Source organism: Pipistrellus hanaki, assembly GCF_964339955.1.
Source record: "Pipistrellus hanaki genome assembly, chromosome: 3".
Taxonomy (NCBI): Eukaryota; Metazoa; Chordata; class Mammalia; order Chiroptera; family Vespertilionidae; genus Pipistrellus; species Pipistrellus hanaki.
Window position 1 is genome coordinate 145,515,993 of NC_140505.1, and position 16,367 is coordinate 145,532,359.

Genomic DNA, 16,367 nt, shown 5'->3' on the forward strand with positions numbered 1-16,367 from the left:
GGCCAGCCCTGCCCACAGCTCTCCATGGACACGCCGATGCCCGAGTTGCCGATGGGGCAGCAGGAGCAAGAGCTGCGGCAGCTTCTCCATAAGGACAAGAGCAAGCGGAGTAAGGACGGAGCCTCCACCTGTGTCCATGGCCCACCCACCTGGGCACAGAAGGGCTGGGGTGGTAGTGACGCCAGCTCAGGTCTCCCGCTGCTTGCTGGGCTCTGTCTGTGAATGCACTAGCAGGTGGGCTAGAAATGGGGGCGGGGGGCTCTGAGGTGGGGCCTTGGGCTTGGCTCTTGCTTGAGGAATCCTGGGACACCTTGTACTAGACTAAGGGAGTGGAAAGGCAACGGGCAGAAAATGTGCAGGCAGGTCACCTGTCCACCCTCTCCAGCCCCACTCATGGCCTCCCCCCCACCCCCAATCAGGCGCTGTGGCCAGCAGCGTAGTCAAGCAGAAGTTGGCAGAGGTGATTCTGAAGAAACAGCAGGCAGCCTTAGAGAGGACAGTCCATCCCAGCAGCCCCAGCATTCCCTACAGGTAACGCCCACCTGTTCTCTTCTGGCCCTGCCCTGCCCTGCCCTGGGCCTCCCTGTCAGTCCACCTGTGAGCGCTCACTTACCCTCTCCCAGCTGCTGATCACCTGATCCTATGCTCACCTCCCTCCGTAATTCCTGCCCGGCTCCCTCTCCCAACTGACACCTGCCCTCCTCTCTTCTTTAGTTACCTCCCCGCTCCCTCTCTCCCCCGCCCGAGGCTCCTATCTTTGTACACACACCCACCCGCCCTGGCTTTCTTCTTCACACAAGTCCCTCCTCTGGTTTGTGTCTCCCCTAAGCACCCAAATACCCTGGTTCCTAGAGCAGGTTCCTCTCCGGGGACACGGTCCCCAATGGGTCTGGGACCCCGGCTGCTGGTAGGGTGGGCGGCCCGCTGCTGCCACCTGGAGATGGCCCCTGTTCCTGCCAGCCCCACACTGCCCACCCTGCTGGCTGCTGCCTCCCCTGGCCCCTCCAGCGGCCATGCTGAGGAGGGGGCCTCTGTGGAATGAGGCTGCTGCCAGGCCTCCGGGCACCCCCATCCCTCTGAAGCGGCCGTGGCACTCACCCCACAGGACTCTCGAGCCCTTGGAGACGGAAGGAGCTGCCCGCTCCATGCTCAGCAGCTTCCTGCCTCCGGTGCCCAGCCTGCCCAGCGACCCCCCAGAGCACCACCCTCTGCGGAAGACAGGTGAGTGCGACGGGCCGGGTGGGCGGGGACCCTTCTGGGAGTCAGGGGGGGAAGGCCTTGAACGCGGGGTGACTGGGAGGGAGGGCTGATGGGCAGCGGGGAGGAGGCTGGGTGTGGCGCCAAGGAATGCCGGTGCTCCCATAGTCTCTGAGCCCAACCTGAAGCTGCGCTACAAGCCCAAGAAGTCGCTGGAGCGGAGGAAGAACCCGCTGCTCAGAAAGGAGAGCGCCCCTCCCAGCCTTCGGCGGCGGCCTGCCGAGACCCTCGGAGGTGAGGGCCGGCGGGGGCCGGGCGCAGGCAGGGGTCACGGGGGCCCGTCCTCAGGGTTACCACGGGTGCTTGTGCCCGGTGTGCCCTGCACACTGGCCAGGGATGAGCCAGAAGAGGGGCCTTCAGAGAGCGTGCAAAGGCCCCGGTGACTCGTGGTGGCCTGCCTCCTTCCTGCCCTCCTGGGAGGGAAGCAGGAAGCAGAGGCGGCCCTCTTGGCTACTGGCTGCTGCCGGGCCTCTGACTGTGCCTCCCTCTCCCCCGAACCCCCTCCTGCTCCCCAGACTCCTCCCCCAGTAGCAGCAGCACACCTGCGTCAGGGTGCAGCTCTCCCAATGACAGCGAGCACGGCCCCAACCCCATCCTGGGCTCGGAGGTAAGGCCCTGCGGGGTGGACTCCCGGGGGCAGTTCTGGGGCTCAGTCTTCCTCTCAGCAGGGGCCCTGGGGCTGCCGGGCTGCCGGGTGTTCTGGGGAAGGCGTGCCCAGGGGTGGAGGTCTGGGGCCAGTGACCCCTGCTCCCCATGGCAGACGCTCTTGGGCCAGTGGCTGCGGAGGCAGGAGACCTCTCTGGCCCCGTTCGCCTTGCCGACAGTGTCCTTGCTGCCCGCAATCACGCTGGGCCTGCCCGCCCCTGCCAGGGTGAGTGGCTGTGGCGCCCTCCCACATGCCAAGTCCCCCAGCTTCCTCTACTCCCTTCCGCTGCCTCGCCCATCGCCTTCACCGTTCTCTCTGCTGGAACCTGCCACCCCCCCCGTGACCCCTCCCGCCTCTCCCCCAGGCTGACGGTGACCGCAGGACCCATCCAACTCTGGGCCCTCGGGGGCCAGTCCTAGGCAGCCCCCACGCTCCCCTCTTCCTGCCCCACGGCCTGGACTCCGAGGCTGGGGGCACCATGCCCTCTCGTCTGCAGCCCATTCTCCTCCTGGATCCCTCAGTCTCTCACACCCCCCTGCTGACGGGTGAGTCCTTGCCGCTTCCCCAGGGGAGGGGCTGGATCCCTGCACCCCGGTGAGGGCCGACCCCCCTCCGCTGCCCTGTCTTTCTGTGCACACCCCCGCTGAGTCCCGCCCCCCACCCGCCCCCCTGCTTCCTCCCATTCTCCTCCACGGCTCCCTCCTCACGCCACACCCCACGTTCTTTCCAGTGCCCGGGTTTGGGCCCCTGCCCTTCCACTTTGCCCAGTCCTTACTGACCACCGAGCGGCTCTCGGGGTCAGGCCTCCACTGGCCGCTGAGCCGGACCCGCTCAGAGCCTTTGCCCCCAAGCGCCACCGCCCCCCCGTCACTGGGCCCCCTGCAGCCCCGCCTGGAGCGGCTCAGCCCTCACGTCCAGCTGATCAAGGTGAGGGGGACTGGGACGGGGAGGTGGAAGGGGTTGCTGCCCTGGGCCCACGGGGCTGCGAGAAGGAAGAAGGGAGGATTTGGAAGGGCCGGGATCTGGAGGGCCGAGAGCCACTGGGCCAGTGGCGTCCCAGCCAAGTAAATGGCCACCTCGCCCGCCACGTCCCACCCCGCCCTCCGCCCTCCAGCATGGCTTCTCAGCGGGCGCCTTCCCTCCCCAGAGGTCAGCCAAGCCGAGCGAGAAGCCCCGCCTACGGCAGATACCCTCGGCCGAGGACCTGGAGGCGGACGGCGGCGGGGGAGTGGGGCCCCCGGGGGATGACAGCCTGGCCTGCAAGGGGTCGAGCTCGGGGCAGCAGGAAGCCAGAGGCCCTGTTCTCCAGCAGCACCAGCAGGTACGGCCGTGCCCGAGTGCCCCTCAGCGGTGCAGTCAGCGTGGGGGCCTGGCATAGATGGGAGGCAGGGAGATGGGATATCAGTGCAGGGAACAGCTCTGAGTGGGGCCATCGGTTGTGGTAACGGTGCCTCACGCAGGTCCCGGTGTCCTCGGGCAGGTGCACGGTCCTTGTCCCTGCGATCCCTCGTCTGGGTTCTGGCTTTGGAGTCCCGAGGGCCCAGGGAGCTCGGGGGAGTGGGCTGGTCAGCCTGAGGTGCAGACCTTTGGGGCCTAGTGGGAGTAGGGAGCTTAGAGTCAAAGGCCGGAGCCTGGCTGGGAGGCAAGACTAGAGACACCACCCCTGGAATCACGCCGGAAAAGGGGCCTGTTCGGAGGTTTCGGAAGCCGGGATCCTGAGAACCGGGAGACTGAGGCCCCCGTGTCCCACAGGTGTTCCTGTGGGAGCATCAGCGCCTGGCCGGACGGCTGCCACGGGTCGGCACCGGGGACTCCGTGCTGCTCTCCCCGGCCCAGGGCGGCCACCGGCTCCTGTCCAGGACGCAGTCCTCCCCGGCTGCACCGGCCTCACTGCCAACGCCGGAGCCCCCCAGCCAGGCCCGCGTCCTGCCCAGCTCCGAGGCCCCCGCCAGGACCCTGCCCTTCACCACAGGTCAGCCCTGGGTTAGAGCAGGCGGAAGGAAGGGCTGGGGACACACAGCGGCTTGGGCACGGGTCCGTGTCTGCGTCGCAGTACCGCTCAGGACGAGGCCACAGCGCACTCTCTGGGTCTCGTGAGGCCCGCACAGCATCTGTGAAGCAGGGGGACAGGCGGCGGTTCTCGTTTTACACACGAGAAGACCAGGCTCGGGAAATCTAAGGTGACACGCTTGTGGTCAGATAGCAGGCTGGCAGGCGGGGCTAAGCATTGTCGGGAGCTCCTGACAGCTAGCTCAGGCCTTTCAAAAACGTCATCTAACGTTTTCGCTCTGCTTGGAGAAAGAGCTCAAAAGCATTTTAGAAGCTTTGCCTGCTCAGCGTGGGGCTCAGTGGTTGAGCATCGACCTATGAACCAGGAGGTCACATTTTCACATTTTGATTCCTGATCAGGGCGCATGCTTGGGTTGCAGGCTTGGTCCCCAGTGGGGGGCGTGCAGGAGGCAGCCAATCCATGGTTCTCTCTCATCATTGATGTTTCTATCTCTCTCTTCCTTTCTCTTCTTCTCTGAAATCAATAAAAAATACTTTATTTTTTTTTTTTTTAAAAAAAAGCATTGTAGAAGTTTTGAAAAATGCAGAAAAAGCATAAAAATCGCCAATCAGTATCCCACCACCCAGAGGTATCCACTCTTAACCACGGCTCTGTTCTTTGTCCTGGCCATCTGTAAACACACAACATGTACCACAGTACCCCCCTTTACTCAGTTAACATATTACAAACACTGTGATATAACTCATCTTCAGAAATGAGGTTTTTATAGTGTTCCGGCATAGTACTTTATTTAAAGACTAGAGGCCCAGGGCACGGGCGTCCCTCAGCCTGGCCTGCGCCCTTTCAGTCCGGGACCCCTGGCTCCTTAACCTCCCGCCCGCTCACTGCTCCTTATCTCTGGGCTCTCTGCTCCTTAGTGCTACTATGCTGGCCAGCCATGAGCCTGGCTTCTGGCTGAGCAGTACTCCCCGCTGTGGGAGTGCACTGACCACCAGAGGGCAGCTCCTGCATTGATCCGCTGCCTCCTGGTGGTCAGTGCACATCATAGCGACTGGTGGTTCTGGTCTTTCCACCCCAAGGTTGCTTAGGCTTTTATTACATAGATTTCGTACTGGTTGGGCAGTTAGATGGTTACTCAAGCTCCTCATTTGAGTTTCCTTGTGCCTAAACCTTCATTCATCCCTGGGACTGTTCTCCAAGTGGCAGTCTCAGGGAGTGGCATCGCTGGGTCCAGTGGTGTGAGAATTCTGAAGACCCTGACGCCCTAGACTTGCTGAAAGGGACCGTCCACTGGTAGCGCACGGGGCCTTCCTAGGTGTCCACTGGTCAAGACCCTCCCCAAACGGCACCTGTCTTGTCACATGGCCCCGTGTCACTCGGGGCCTCCCAGCTCCCAGTTTTGGAGTTCCTGTGGGATTCTTTCTCCTCTGACTCCTCCTGTTTGATTCAATACATCCAGTGTGAGACCCCAGCGTCGGGCCTCCCTTTGTTGGGGTCTGAGTTCTTGATGTCGTGGAAAGGTAGTGGCCATGTGAGCAGGATCCGTGTGTCAGGAAGGTGGGGCTGTATGGTGTGCATGTGAGGAGGTGAGGCTGCCTGGATGAGCAGCCGGTGGTGTGAATTCGTGGGAAGGACCAAAGTATAGGATGGGGTGTGGGGTGTGGGTGCCAAGCGTGGTTCCATGTGGTGGTGGGGGCACTGTGGACTCCCTGGGGCTCTGACTCTGACACTCCCCCCCCCTCCCCCCGCAGGGCTGGTGTATGACTCGGTCATGCTGAAGCACCAGTGCTCCTGTGGCGACAACAGCAGGCACCCGGAGCACGCGGGCCGCATCCAGAGCATCTGGTCCCGGCTGCAGGAGCGGGGCCTCCGAGGCCAGTGCGAGGTGAGGAGGTGGGTGGGGGCTGTGGGATCGGGGAGGTCAGAGTAATGGGAGGGACCGGGCCGAGGGCCTAGAGCCAGCGGGAGATGAAGGAGCAGGCGGGTGGTGGTGCTGGCAGGGGGGGGCCTCAGGAGCTCCGTGGTCCGCCCTCAGTGTCTCCGAGGCCGGAAGGCCTCCCTGGAGGAGCTGCAGTCGGTGCACTCGGAGCGGCACGTGCACCTCTACGGCACCAACCCGCTCAGCCGCCTCAAACTGGACAACGGGAAGCTGGCAGGTAGGGCCGGGCGGTATCTGGGACCCTCGTCCCTTCGCCGGCTCCTCTCGCCTACCCATCCCAAATCTCTCCTGTCCCAGCTCCGCCAGCCTGTCCCCCGGCATCCGTGGCATCCCCTCACCTCCCCTGGCCCCTCTGCTGCCCATCCCCTCGCCCATGCACCCACCCCGGCCCTCGATCCGGGGCCTCCGTGTCCTGGCCAGGCCAGAGCTGCGAGGCTTCGGCTCCCACACCCGGCCTCTCTCCGCAGGGCTCCTGGCACAGCGGATATTTGTGATGCTGCCCTGTGGCGGGGTTGGGGTAAGTGTGCCCGGGGTTCTCGAGCAGGCATCGCCACGGGCTCTCAGGCTCCTTTCCACTCCCCCGGGCCCCGCCCTGCCTGCTTGTTCTTGTGGTTCTGCCAGACCCGATGGGCCAGGGAACTGTCCCATAATGCCCCTCTGCTGGCTAGCAGCGCCTAATGGGCAGATCTGTCCTCAGCCAGCCCACCAGTATCTCCTAAGTGTGGAGCCTGTGCCTCACACCGAGAAGGCGCTTAGTAAATGTCGAGGGAGGCTCAGAGAGCAGGGCCGAGTTCATCTCCCTTCATATGACCCCAGGGGTCGGGACTGGCCATTCACCGAGGGAGCCCCCAGGCAGAGACTGGGCTGCCTGGGCTGGGGCTGTGGGTGCCTCCAGTGTCCTTGGGGACTCAGGCACGTCCCTCCCACTCCCCACGCTCCCCGCTCCCTCCTCAGCCTGCGTGGGGTCCTCCTGCCTCCCTAGCAGTGCCCGCCTTGCCTGAAAGGTCCCTGCGGTGGTTGCCCGGCCAGGTGTGGAGGCAGGATGGGGATGGAGGCCCAGTTCCGGAGGGAAAGGGGAGCTGTAGCTAAAGGGGGGACTGTGGGGAGCCAGTCAGCGCCCTATTCACAACTTCCATTTCTTGCCACTTTCTGATTTTTCCAACTGTTTTTGCTTCTGTTTTCTCCTCCCTCCTCTCCCTCTCCTCTCTCTGTCTCTCTTTCTCTTCCTCCAGCCTCTTGAGACTCTCTCTGCCTTCCTCGCCTCTCTTGGTCCGCCTCGCCCTCCCCATCTCCCCATCATGCCGCCCGGCCCCTCCCTAGCCTTGAGGCCCAGGGACTGGGTTTGGGGGGCCTCCCAGCCTGGGCTAGGGGCCCCGAGTGGAAGACAGAGGTGCAGACGGCCCCTCGAGCTCCGACGTCCCGCAGGGCCTGAGCAGAGCCGGCTGGGGCTCAAAACCCCCTCCAGGCCCAAACCCCAAGTCCCGCCCAGGTAACGCCATGCCCCCTCCTCTGGCGGGGAGGCAGGCGCCATGGCGCCAGCGGAGCGCTGGCCAGATACGGGCTGGTGATGTGGACTGAAGCGGGGAAGGAGACGTCCCGCGGGGACCGGGGGTACCGGAGGCCTTGCCTTTGGGCGGTGGGGCACTGGGGAGGCAGCACTGTCTGCCCAGCTCCCTGCCCCTGGGGTCCTGGCCACGGGGTGGGCACCACCCATGGGCCCCGGCTCCTGTGGAAAGCCTGGGATGATGCGGGCCCTGACTCTGGCCCCCGCAGGTGGACACTGACACCATCTGGAACGAGCTGCACTCCTCCAACGCAGCCCGCTGGGCCGCCGGCAGCGTCACCGATCTGGCCTTCAAAGTGGCTTCCCGCGAGCTGAAGGTAGGACAGCAGGGCAGAAGGTGGGCACGCCACGGAAGGAGGTAGCAGAACGGGGCGGCACGGGGGCCAGACCCAGAGTGAGCCCCAGCATCTCATTTCTCTCGGATAGCACCACGGGGTTTTGGAAGGGGAATCAAGAGCTCTGGGGACCAAAATGAGATTTGAACCGTAGGTTCATGTTTCTTGGTGGAGAGTCCACCACTGTGACCCTGAACCTTTGGTCTCCAGGAGACACAGGCCCTGATCACACAGGATCATTTAACATAGACCCAACGTGTGCCTGTAGGCGAGATGCAGGCATCTCTGGACCTCCGTGCATTGGCAGATTGTTTCTTTGCAGTGTTGAAGTTTTTTGTTAATTGAGTTTTGGAGAAAGGACGGGAGAGGGATAGAGATATAGAAACACCAATGAAACATCAATCGACTGCCTCCGGCATGCCCCCTACTGGGGATCGCGCCTGCAACCAGGCATGTGCTCCATGACCTCCTGATTTATAGGTTGATGCTCAACCACTGAGCCACACCGGCGGGGCTCTCTCTCTCTCTCTTCCCCAACCCCCGCCACCCCTGCCACCCAACAAACACACCCCTGCAATGCTGAAGTTTTATAGACTGGGTTGGTACCTGGGCTGGTCACCTTACAGGGGCTTGTCCTGAGGTTCTCCACACACACACACACACACACACACACACACACACACACACGGTTTAGGAGCCCAGCTCAAGGTGGTCACGGTGTCCTCAGTGTCAAAGCCCGTTGGTGGGTCTTTGCAGTTAAGGGCACAGAATTGGGTTTAGAATTCTGGCTCCACCGTTTACAACCAGGCAACTCTGCACACATTGCTTAACCCACCTAAACGTCAGATTTCTCCTGTCTGCAAGCTGGAGCTAATAATAATGCTTATCTCATGGAGATGTTATGAGGGTGAAATCCAGTGTTTATAAAGGGCTTAGCACAGTGCCAGGCACGTAGTTCTGGCCCAACTAACAGCTGTTATTGCGAAGTGCGAACAGCCAGGACACACACCGGGGTGGGGGGTGGGGGTGTTCTCTGTTCACATCCAGCCTGGAAGCAGAGGATGCCAAGCCTGGGGCTGAGAACGGGGCCCTTCAGACCCATCCTGGCCCCGGAGGCACTGGGGCTGGGGCATGTTTATGGCGATGGGGTCAGAGGGCTGGCCCTGCGGCTGATAAGCATTCTTTCCATTTCCAGAATGGTTTTGCCGTGGTCCGGCCCCCAGGACACCATGCGGACCGCTCCACAGCCATGTAAGGTCTGGGGAAGGCTGAGGCGGGGAGAGCCTTTGGGGGCTGGACCAGGCCGGGAGCAGGGGGAGAGGGGAGGCCGGACAGGTGGAGGCGCAGGAAGGATGGCCTGTCAGGACTGCCCTTTCCTCCTCCCAGTGGCTTCTGCTTCTTCAACTCCGTGGCCATCGCGTGCCGGCAGCTGCAACAACAGGGCAAGGCCGGCCGGATCCTCATTGTGGACTGGGTATGTGCTGGCCGCTCAGACCCAGAGCCCCCTAGAGAGCGTCCTGAGCCCGGCGTCAGGAAACGTGGCTCCATGTCCTCGCTCGGCATTGGCCTCCCGAGCCTCAGTTTCCCCCTTGTATAAATGGGAGAAGGCGGTGTCTGGGAAGGCCTTTAGCCATAACAGACGCCCACACTGGGAGGAAGGAGTCACTTGAGTGCTGTCTTTTGGCCTCTGTTGGCTTCTTTCTGCAGCTCTGATTTCTGCATCTCCCCTATAGGCAGTGACAGTCATAGTGACAGCAGGTAACGTTAACATTCCACTGATGGCATCCAAACACTGATGGATTACACATGTGACGTAGTCACTCCTGACTGTAAACAGGTTTTCAGACAAAAGGAAGTGAGCACAGTGAGGTTCAGTAACTTGCATACAGCCACGAACCCAGTCTGTCCTGAGCCAGATTCAAAACCAGTTGCGTACGTGCATCTAAGTATAAGCTGCCCCGCTCCTCGTTGACACCTGTGCATGGGACATGCCTGTACAGAAGCTGAGGACAGTGGAGCTTTCCACACATGCACCCATGCGTGGCCGTGAATTACCGACCGCAGAGCCACTGCTTTCCCTGGGATGGATGGCGATGGGCCTCACGTGCCTGCCCCTGGGTACTTGAGTTTGTTTCTCATCACCCGCATCTTTCCATGACCTTGGACACGACACAGCAGTGAGATTTCCTGATGTATCATTCTGGACTCTGCCCTCTCCTCCGCTAATCCACTCCCACACACTCTCATGGTCAGGCCTGCTTCCTCCCCTCAGGCTCTCATATGATAGCCACCCCCACTCAGCGTGTTATACACACATCTCTGCACACACGGAGAGACTGAGGCTCAGAGGGGGCCCATGGATGTATTACTCAACACTTTGGCTCTAGGGTCTCCAGTTTCCTCACCCCCTGTCTAGGGGTCCTGACCCTCAAACCGGTCACTAACCCCCAAACCCTTCCGACCTGCTCCGCTCTCCATCTCTCCGCTTTCATACCTTCCCTAATCCACTGCCCATCTCCCACAGGACATTCATCACGGCAATGGCACCCAGCACACCTTCTACGAGGACCCCAGTGTGCTCTACATCTCCCTGCATCGCCATGACGGCGGCAACTTCTTCCCGGGCAGCGGGGCTGTGGAGGAGGTAACCACGTGTCGGGTCTGCCTCTTCCAGCCCCATTGACTCTCTCCCGTGACCCTTACTCTGCCTCTGTCCCAACCAGCTGTGTGGTCCTGGATAGCTTGTGTCCTCTCTGGTCCTATTTCTCCATCTGAAAGTGAAGAGGGTACTACATGAGCTGGTCTTGCAGAGCTGACATCCTGGGATTCCTCTCCCGGGACGCTGCTCTCCTCACGTCTCTCTTGCGTCCTGATTTCCAGGTGGGAGCCGGCAGCGGCGAGGGCTTCAACGTTAACGTGGCCTGGGCCGGAGGCCTGGACCCCCCGATGGGGGATCCTGAATACCTGGCTGCCTTCAGGTGAGTGCTCCGAGGCCTGGCGCACCGGGGCCACCCGTTCCTGCCCTTCATCCCAGCAGCCCCCGGCTGGAGGCAGGCAGTTGGTTTGTCAGCCTGTCCTCATTCAGTTACCAGACGTTGTAAGCCAGCCCCAGAACCGAGGCAAACAAAAGCAACGGCACAGTTATACTGGCCTCTAGTAGCCTCCAGCTCCAATGCGAAGACAGGAAATGGAATGAAACAGTCCAAGGGCACTTTGTAAAGCCATTTGTTACCAAGAGCCAGTGTTGAGCTGAGTGCTGGGAGCCAGGCAGGTGGAGTGAGCAGAGCATTCAGTCCAAGAAAGCTGCCTGGAGGAGGTGGGCTTTGTGCAGAAGGTGAGAAACTTAAACCGCAGAGAAAGAGGGAAAGCAGGCGGTGTCCGTATTGGGGATTTGCTTAGGAAAAGCCATACTAGAAGAGCAGCTTTGAGTCCTGTGCGAGAGCCCTTATATAGTTCTTCCTGGGCTCCACCACTCCGTCTGGGAAAAGGGAATCTGGAAATAGGTCTCCAAATACTTTCCTGAGACATTTCCCATCAGAGCGCATTCTGTAGAAGCCCTGCCCGTAGCCCAGGGCTTTGGAAGACACCACAATGGACCCTAGAGGTGGGCCAGGGATGCAGGGAGGCAGCTGTGGGGTTGGCAGGGCTGAGGAGAAAGTACATCTGGTAGCCCAGGATCTCAGAGTCTAGGCATCCTAGTCAGCTCTTGGGTGGTGAATGGCAAGGTGTGGTGGCAACTAAGTACTGAGTATTTCTAGTCCCTGAGGCTCAGTGACCTGTACCTTTTTTGTAGCTCTGACCACTGCGCTCTATACACACACACACACACACACACATACTCTTTCATCCCCTCTGGTACCCCATCTTGGCTCCTTCCTGCCTTGTACCAGTTAAGCATGCTTGGTGGCTGTGCCCTTAGGCTGTGTCAGGGTAATGGCACGTTCCTGTGCAGAAGCTAAGGTCTGAGAAGTCAGAGGGGCCCTGGCCGGTTTGGCTCAGTGGTTAGAGTGTTGGCCCACTGACCAAAGGGTTGTAGGTTCAATTCTTGGTCAAGGGCACATCACTCAGTGGCAGGTTTGACCTTGGCCCCTGTCAGGGCTCAAGCGGGGGGGAATGGGAGGCAACCAATTAATGTGTCTCTCGTGTTGATGTTTCTTTCTCCCTCTGCCTCCCACTCACTAAGAGTCAATGGAAAAAATATCCCCGGGTGAGGATTAAAAAAACAAAAGGCAGGCAGAGGGATCCATTAATCCTCCTGGGAGATGGGGTATCTTGGAGTCCTAATAGCAGGCTGCCCCCCAGGAATGGTGCTGGAGAGCTGGCACCACGGGGGCCCTCGGCCTCCGCCCGGCAAGGCTGCCGTGTGGTGAGCCCTCCTCCTCGCACCCTCACAGGATAGTCGTGATGCCCATCGCCCGCGAGTTCTCTCCGGACCTGGTCTTGGTGTCGGCTGGGTTTGATGCTGCCGAGGGTCACCCGGCCCCCCTGGGTGGCTACCATGTTTCCGCAAAATGTAAGGAGGGCCCAGCCCAGGGGAGTGAGGGCGGGGCTGGGAGGGGAGGGTGGCTGTGTCCGGCCGGGACCATGAGTGTGAGGACTGGGGGGTGGCGGCTGGCCCTGGGATTCCCTGGGTTCTCCTAGCCCAGCATAGCCAGGGCCCTTTCTCACGGCCAGCTCCATTCACCACGGAAAGCTTAACTAAGTCACACCCTGGGGACACAGAAAGCTCAGCCATAGACTCCCCCCCTCCAAGTGTGTCATCCCAGGCTGGGCTTGCAGCTTCTCCTGAGGGAGGATAGGGGAGCAGTGGTCTCAGAATTAAGGGAGCCCGGTTAGCCTGCTGGGCCACGGGGCCTGCAGGACAGGAAGAAAAGATGGTGAGGCTCAGTGAAAAGGATGTCGCTGGCGTCAATGCCCCAGATCAAGTCCTAGCCCTGCCTTTTACTAGCTGTGAACCCTTGTGCACGGACCTTAACTTCTCTGAGCCCCGAGTGAGGCATACTCATGGGTTTTACAGGGGACTCCGTGTGAAAGCGCTTGGGAGGGTAGAGATTGTTGCATCTGCATCATCCTGTGTAATAAAGCCCTAATATGCAAATCTACTGAACTGCAGATCGACCAATTGCTATGGCGCACACTAACCACCAGGGGTCAGATGCTCCATGCAGGAGCTGCCCTCTGGCGGTCAGTGCGCCTCCATAGGGGAGCGCTGGTCAGCCAGAAGCTGGGCTCACAGCTGGTGAGCACAGAGGCGGTGGTGGATGTCTGCCAGTGCAGTGTAGGCTGAGGGGCCCCTCCCCTCCCCCCTAGTACACGAAAGTCGTGCACTGGGCCTCTAGTTATTTGTAAGGGAAGAAGCAAGCAGGGACATAATAGGTGGAAAGCGTCCGCCTCTCTTCCACCCCTCTCACTCCCTTTCCTCCCCTTTCCTCCAATACCTAGGTTTTGGGTACATGACGCAGCAGCTGATGAGCTTGGCCGGAGGTGCAGTGGTGCTGGCCTTGGAGGGTGGCCACGACCTCACAGCCATCTGTGACGCCTCCGAGGCCTGTGTGGCTGCTCTCCTGGGCAATAAGGTGAGCTGCTCGCCCCCATCCAGCCTCTGTGGGAGCAGAGCCTGGCACTCGCAGGACTGCCCCGAAGAGCGGACAGAGGGGGTGCGTCCGTGAGGGCTCACAGATAGGGCGGGATGGCCGGGCCTGGAATAAGGGGGGCAGGGTGGGTGCCTCTTCCCCAGGTGAGGTTCGGAGCCAGAACCTCCTGCCCTAGGCAGAGCCAGAGGCACATGCGTCTGTGCCCAGAAACCAGAAAGCCAGGGCCCTTGGCGTGGGGGGACCTGGGCTATGAGTCCCCAAGACTGGTGGTTGATGTACTATTTTCTTCCGTAGGTCGATCCCCTCGCAGAAAAAGGCTGGAAACAGAAACCCAACCTCAACGCCATCCGATCTCTGGAAGCTGTGATCCGGGTGCACAGTGAGTGTGGAGAGGACACCCACCGGCCCCAGACTTGGGAGGACTGAGGGGGGCTGTTCTCAGTCACCAGGGCTTCCACTGCCAGGAACCTGGGGGCTGGTCAGGAATGGGCTTCCTATAAGTTACCTTAGCCGCATGGTGGGGCAGCACCCCACGTGTGGGTACCCTCAGAGCCTCCCCTTGGACCCCGCAGGGACCTCCCGACAGTGGCTGCCTCCTCCAGGCACAGCCCCAGGCCAGGGCCAGTGAACAGCTACACTCAGGCTTGTTGCTAACAGTGCTGGTTCCCACCACAACCCTCAGTCCCCCTCAGTCCCGGCCACAGGGCCTCAGAAGCTCTGCCCGTTTGGGGGGCTGGGTCTTAAGATAATCTCCATTTCAGCTCAGTGTCTAGGGAGCATTTTGTGTAAAAACCCATGATCTATGCGAGGGAGACAAAAAGAAATAAGTTATGTGTCCTTGCATCCGGGCTCAGTAAGGCATGCAGGTAACACAAAGACGTCGCTGGCACTTTGTCCAGAGCCCTCGCTCTGGGCCAGGCTCTGGGCGTGTTCACTGGACCCGACCTCTCTCACAGCAGGCAGGGTGGGCCTGTCCACGGGGGAGCCCGGGGCGGGGGAGCGGCGAGCCGATGGCCACCCCGCGGTGACAGTCAGCTCTCCCTGTGCGGGGTCCTGGGCTGACCATGGCTGGACTGGCCATCTGCTCCTTTCCCGTGTCCTGGGCTGACCATGGCTTGGGGCTGATGCTCTCAGGAACCCTGCACCTACGGGAACAGGCTAGAGGCGACCTTTCCGCCAACGCGGGGAGAATGGCTGGGGCACCTGTGAGGAGGCCCCCTCGTAGCCACGCTGAATCTGCTCTGCTCCCCACGTCAGGGCTGTGGGGGTCCAGTCGAGGAAGGTTGTGCCTTGAGGGCAGAGGCAGGTGAGAGAACTGACCCCGGATTGAGGACACAGCCGCTACTCTTGGACCCGGGCCCGAGATTTTCGGTCTCAGTACAGGCCTGGGCTGTGTGGGGAGGCAGGCAGGAGGACTGGTTTTCCCCAACCCTCCCTGACGAAGCTTCTTGTCGCAGGTAAATACTGGGGCTGCATGCAGCGCCTGGCCTCCTGTCCGGAGTCCTGGGTGCCCAGGGTGCCAGGAGCCGACGCAGAGGAAGTGGAGGCAGTGACTGCCCTGGCATCCCTCTCCGTTGGCATCCTGGCTGAAGAGAGGTAATCCCGACCCCCGGCCGACAGCCTCTCCACCCCCTGAGCCCTTCCAACCCGAGGATCCCGGATGCCAGCCCAGCCTCCTTGGTCTTCTGGGGAAGCCGGGCTGAGGCCCTTTCTGCAGCCCCTGGCCCCCATAACCCCATGCTTCTCCTCCCCCAGGCCCTCGGAGCAGCTGGTGGAGGAGGAGGAACCTATGAATCTCTGAGGCTTTGGAATGGCTCGCTGGCCCACCCTGCCCTTCTGACCTGGTTCTCTTCTGACCTCTGGCAACAGCCCCTGCTCCTGGGGTCTCCAGAGGTCCTCTGGGCAGGTAGCTGTGGCCAGAGAACAGTCCCTTGGCGGTCACTCCACGGAGACTGAAAAGGCCCCCGGGTCTAGGATAGGGACCAAAGAGGACCCTGAGGAGGCAGGCAGGGCAGCCGGCCAACCCCACGGAGAGCTCTCTGAAACACAGAGTCTGCCCATGTGGGGTCCAGGCCCTGCTGGGCCCCCATCCCTCAGGACTGCATGGAGGACTGGCTCAGTCAGGCCCACCCATAACCACTATTCTTGGCGCTGTAGACCCTGGACTTTGCACACAGCCCCAGGCTCCACACAGAAATGTGAACTTGGCCTCAGCCGGGGCAGCCCTTCCTGGGCTCTGAGGGCTGGAGTGGGGGGAGGGAGACGGACAGGAGGAGCCAAGGGGTCCCATACCCCCGAGGGCAGGGGGAGTCCTTCCTCTTGCCTGTTTACTCAAATGACTATGGAAGCCACCCCAGTGCCCCACGCCACCACCGGGCAGTGAGACAAAGCTCCCTCCGGAGCGGTCACCGGCAGGCTCCTCTGGGGCCGGCCTTCTCAGCGCCCTGGTGGAGGAGATGGGTGCTCTTGGAGTTCTGTGCTTCCTGATCCAATGGTGCCAAACCCTCATCTCCCCTCAGAAGCACGGGGTGACCCCCAGGGATCCTTCGGTCACTGCCCCCTCCAGGAGGGTCCTCGTTCTGGGGTCTCTCCCACCCCAGCTGACTCCTGCCCCACGTAGGACTAGCTTGGCTGAGGGGGAAGAGGGTGGGAGAGTAGATGCAAGACACGGGGGAGGGGAGGCAGACTGGCAAAGTCAAGGCTTCTGGGGCCAAGAAGGACGGGGTGTGTGTGTGCGCGAGTGTGTGTGCGTGCGAGTGTGTGTGTGTGCGTACATGTCTTCCCTAGGACCACCATACCCTGTGTATGTATGCATGTTTTTGTAAAAAAGAGGGAAAAAAAATGGAAAAAAAATCTGAACAATAAATGTTTTATTTGCTTTAAAGGTGCACAGGACAGGGGTGGGTGGGCAGTGGGCACACAGCTCAGGGTGCATCTGTTCGCTGGGGAGAAGGGACCAGCCCCCCTCCGGCGCCTTGCCCCTCGTGGAGCTGCCCTGCAGAAAGAATCCACTCTGAACAT

At 61.2% G+C, this 16,367-nt stretch overlaps 1 protein-coding gene across 3 annotated transcripts in view; it reads left to right on the top strand.

The window, feature by feature from the left end:
- Positions 1-16,230, top strand: part of HDAC7 (histone deacetylase 7) — a 35,621-nt gene extending 19,391 nt beyond the window's left edge. For 2 of the 3 annotated variants that reach the window (XM_084880393.1, XM_084880391.1), the window contains exons 4-26: positions 7-109; positions 420-531; positions 1,106-1,221; positions 1,366-1,491; positions 1,773-1,864; positions 2,018-2,128; positions 2,268-2,448; positions 2,634-2,830; positions 3,051-3,224; positions 3,656-3,875; positions 5,666-5,799; positions 5,950-6,070; positions 6,321-6,370; positions 7,627-7,734; positions 8,948-9,003; positions 9,139-9,226; positions 10,277-10,396; positions 10,633-10,730; positions 12,147-12,265; positions 13,195-13,328; positions 13,641-13,725; positions 14,804-14,942; positions 15,102-16,230. In XM_084880393.1, the coding sequence (XP_084736519.1) occupies positions 7-109; positions 420-531; positions 1,106-1,221; positions 1,366-1,491; positions 1,773-1,864; positions 2,018-2,128; positions 2,268-2,448; positions 2,634-2,830; positions 3,051-3,224; positions 3,656-3,875; positions 5,666-5,799; positions 5,950-6,070; positions 6,321-6,370; positions 7,627-7,734; positions 8,948-9,003; positions 9,139-9,226; positions 10,277-10,396; positions 10,633-10,730; positions 12,147-12,265; positions 13,195-13,328; positions 13,641-13,725; positions 14,804-14,942; positions 15,102-15,147 (2,730 nt within the window). In that variant the 3' untranslated portion in view covers positions 15,148-16,230. The remainder of the gene's footprint in view (positions 1-6; positions 110-419; positions 532-1,105; positions 1,222-1,365; positions 1,492-1,772; positions 1,865-2,017; positions 2,129-2,267; positions 2,449-2,633; positions 2,831-3,050; positions 3,225-3,655; positions 3,876-5,665; positions 5,800-5,949; positions 6,071-6,320; positions 6,371-7,626; positions 7,735-8,947; positions 9,004-9,138; positions 9,227-10,276; positions 10,397-10,632; positions 10,731-12,146; positions 12,266-13,194; positions 13,329-13,640; positions 13,726-14,803; positions 14,943-15,101) is intronic. The other variant, XM_084880392.1, reaches the window with a different exon arrangement.
- The last annotated feature ends 137 nt before the right edge of the window (positions 16,231-16,367 follow it).